The sequence below is a fragment of the Papilio polytes genome, unplaced genomic scaffold (assembly GCF_000836215.1).
Source record: "Papilio polytes unplaced genomic scaffold, Ppol_1.0 DF823510.1, whole genome shotgun sequence".
In the NCBI taxonomy this organism is placed as follows: Eukaryota; Metazoa; Arthropoda; class Insecta; order Lepidoptera; family Papilionidae; genus Papilio; species Papilio polytes.
In genome coordinates, this window is record NW_013525694.1 from 2,489,932 (window position 1) to 2,492,577 (window position 2,646).

Genomic DNA, 2,646 nt, shown 5'->3' on the forward strand with positions numbered 1-2,646 from the left:
GCACCGCCACACACGTCGCTCACGTCCTGTAAACTACAACATTATGATAAACGCAAACTAAAATAAATGTTATAATACTCTCAACTTTTTTTTTATTCACATATATATTTATTTCTTATTCACTATGTAATATTTTTTACAAGATTTGTATAAAATATAAAAAACGAGCACCACCGGCTGCGGAATCCGATGACTCAAGCAACCAGTGGTCAGAGCTGCAGAGACAGAAACCTCCTCACTATGCGTGCGGTTTCTAAAATAACCGTCTTTTGAATCGAGCTCTTAATCCAACTGTCTAGCGAGAGAATATTGAGGTGTTGGTCGAAGCTCTTCGTTATTAGCCTGAGCACCTCTACTTTATTGTTATACACTTAATTTAGCTCGTTTCTATACGTGAAGTAAAATTTATTTTTTAAATCATTCCAAAAGATGTTGACCATGACGACACATCGGCATTTTGAAATATGAAATAAAAGTACGATAAGTGATCAGGGTTTAGTTTGAATGTCAATGTAGGTAACTGTAATAGTATAGGAAATGTAATACAAACATCCGTGGTGAATTATTTACGATAATTATGCTTGCGGAACTATATTGCTACAATACAACTGGTATTAAGGGTGAGAACTCAGTACACATTTATACATGAAGCTTGAACATGAACTGATACTTTGAGTATACAAAAAAATGATTGATTTTTTTACATAGCCAGAAGCCTATTTTAATAACCTTTCACACTTTTACATCTATTATTCTTAATATGATCAATATTAGGACGACACTTAGGAGTTGTCTATAAGGCTTTCCAAATATATTAGTACATGTCTTGCTTTGTATGTCTTGCAGCCGAAGCAGATCTCGTTTATTATTTAATACTTACAATGAAGGTATTAATGCTGTATGTAACAATAGCTTCTGTTTAGATTTTTTTTTTAAATACAGTTAATTCAAAAATAATTTAAGTATTTTATTATGAAACTTATTCTAAAGTTGCTGACTTTACCAATTTTAATAAAATTGATATCTAAAGTATTTACTTAATTTACTACGAGCAAGCAAGCAAAGCAAGCAAGCAAGTAATTCAATGTGTTTTACATGTCATCATACTTCTACTTATATTATAAATGCGAAAGTTTAGATTGATGAAGGATAGTTGGATGTTTGTTAGAGTTTGTAGCCGTTAAGGCTGAACGGATTTGTATGAAATTTGGTGTAGATGTAGAGGATAGTCTAGAAGAACACATAGGCTACTCACTTTTTTTTAATTCCGCGCTGACGGAGTTGCAGGCGAAAGCTAATATCATAATAAATGCCAAAAAACTCTGTACTAATTTATACAAATTCCGCAAACAGAAGAACGTGAAAAGGAGAGCTAAATTTAATATGGGGAAAAAGTAAATGAAGCCATATGTGTAGACTGGAATTGGCTCATTAACAAAATGAATTTACAACTGTCATCTGTTTTTGATCGCCGCTTTGACATCTATAAACCCAACCATTCGGGGGTGTCCGTTAAAAAAACTCAAATTACAATACCAATTCAAAACAATTTTATATATATTGCCAGCATTCGAAATTATTGTTTGATAGCTATAAAATTTCGGACCGTTAAGTATCTTAGAACTGCGATCGTAGCTATTTAATAATCAGTCTAAATTTAAACGTATTTAATTTATTGGCGACGTATTTCATTTATTATTATTATTATTGATTCCACTTTTTCTACATAATTCTCTAAATAGTTAACTCATTCCTACCTTGTTTCAGAACACAGAGGGTGATGTCACAACTTATTACATACTAGATATCATTATAATTACAATTATTTCTAAATTTCTCTTAATTGGTTTAACTGAAGACGGTGAAATATAGTGAAGGAGTAAGAGAATATGCTGTGTTTTACTTTATTTCAGGTGTTGACGACCTTATAATTCACTACTAAAGTATTTTGTTACAGTTGACTGTGGTCAATTATGATTAGTCAACGTCAAATTGTATTACAAGTTTATACTTACAAATTTATTAAGTTATGAGCGTTCGGGGGTGTTGCGTCTTATCTGATAATTGTCATAAAATACTGCATGAACATAATAGTTGGGGTGTAAGAAAAAAACATGAAGTAAATCTTCATAAGTTTATTGCCGATGTTAATCATTGTTACAGGTAATTTTTTTACAAGTAGTGAGTGTAGGTCGGGCCGTACGCGACGGCAGCGGGGGCAATAGGTGCGGCGTAAGTGATGGGGGTGGCGGGAGTGATCAGGGGGGTGGTGATGGGGGCGATGGGAGCCACCACTGCTGGTGCCACAACGGAGCGCTTCTTCAAGAGATGGAGACCGCTGTCGAGGGCCTTGGCGGTCAAGTGAGCGGAGCGGTCCAAGTTGACTTCCAATGTGTCCAGGGGCCTGCCGTCAGCACCAAGGGTGTCAGCGGGCTGGCCAGGAGCCAGGGACAGAGGGCCACGGTAGTTGCTAGGCTGCAGATAAGCACCGCTGTATGCGAGGGGCCCGAAGCCGTAAGCACCATTGTATCCGTAGGGAGCGCCATACGCGTATGGGTATGCGCTGTATGGTAGAATTGGAGCGTAGGCCATGGCGCACGCCACCAAGCAGGAAAGAACCACTAATTTCATCATTTTGTGTGTTGG

General features: G+C 36.7%; 1 protein-coding gene across 1 annotated transcript in view; it reads right to left on the reverse strand.

Annotated features, from left to right (window-relative positions):
* LOC106104606 overlaps positions 1-2,640 on the reverse strand; it is a 4,261-nt gene extending 1,621 nt beyond the window's left edge. Inside the window, exon 1 of the mRNA XM_013284694.1 lies at positions 2,224-2,640. Within this exon, the coding sequence (XP_013140148.1) occupies positions 2,224-2,634 (411 nt within the window). The 5' untranslated portion in view covers positions 2,635-2,640. The remainder of the gene's footprint in view (positions 1-2,223) is intronic.
* Positions 2,641-2,646: the final 6 nt, after the last annotated feature.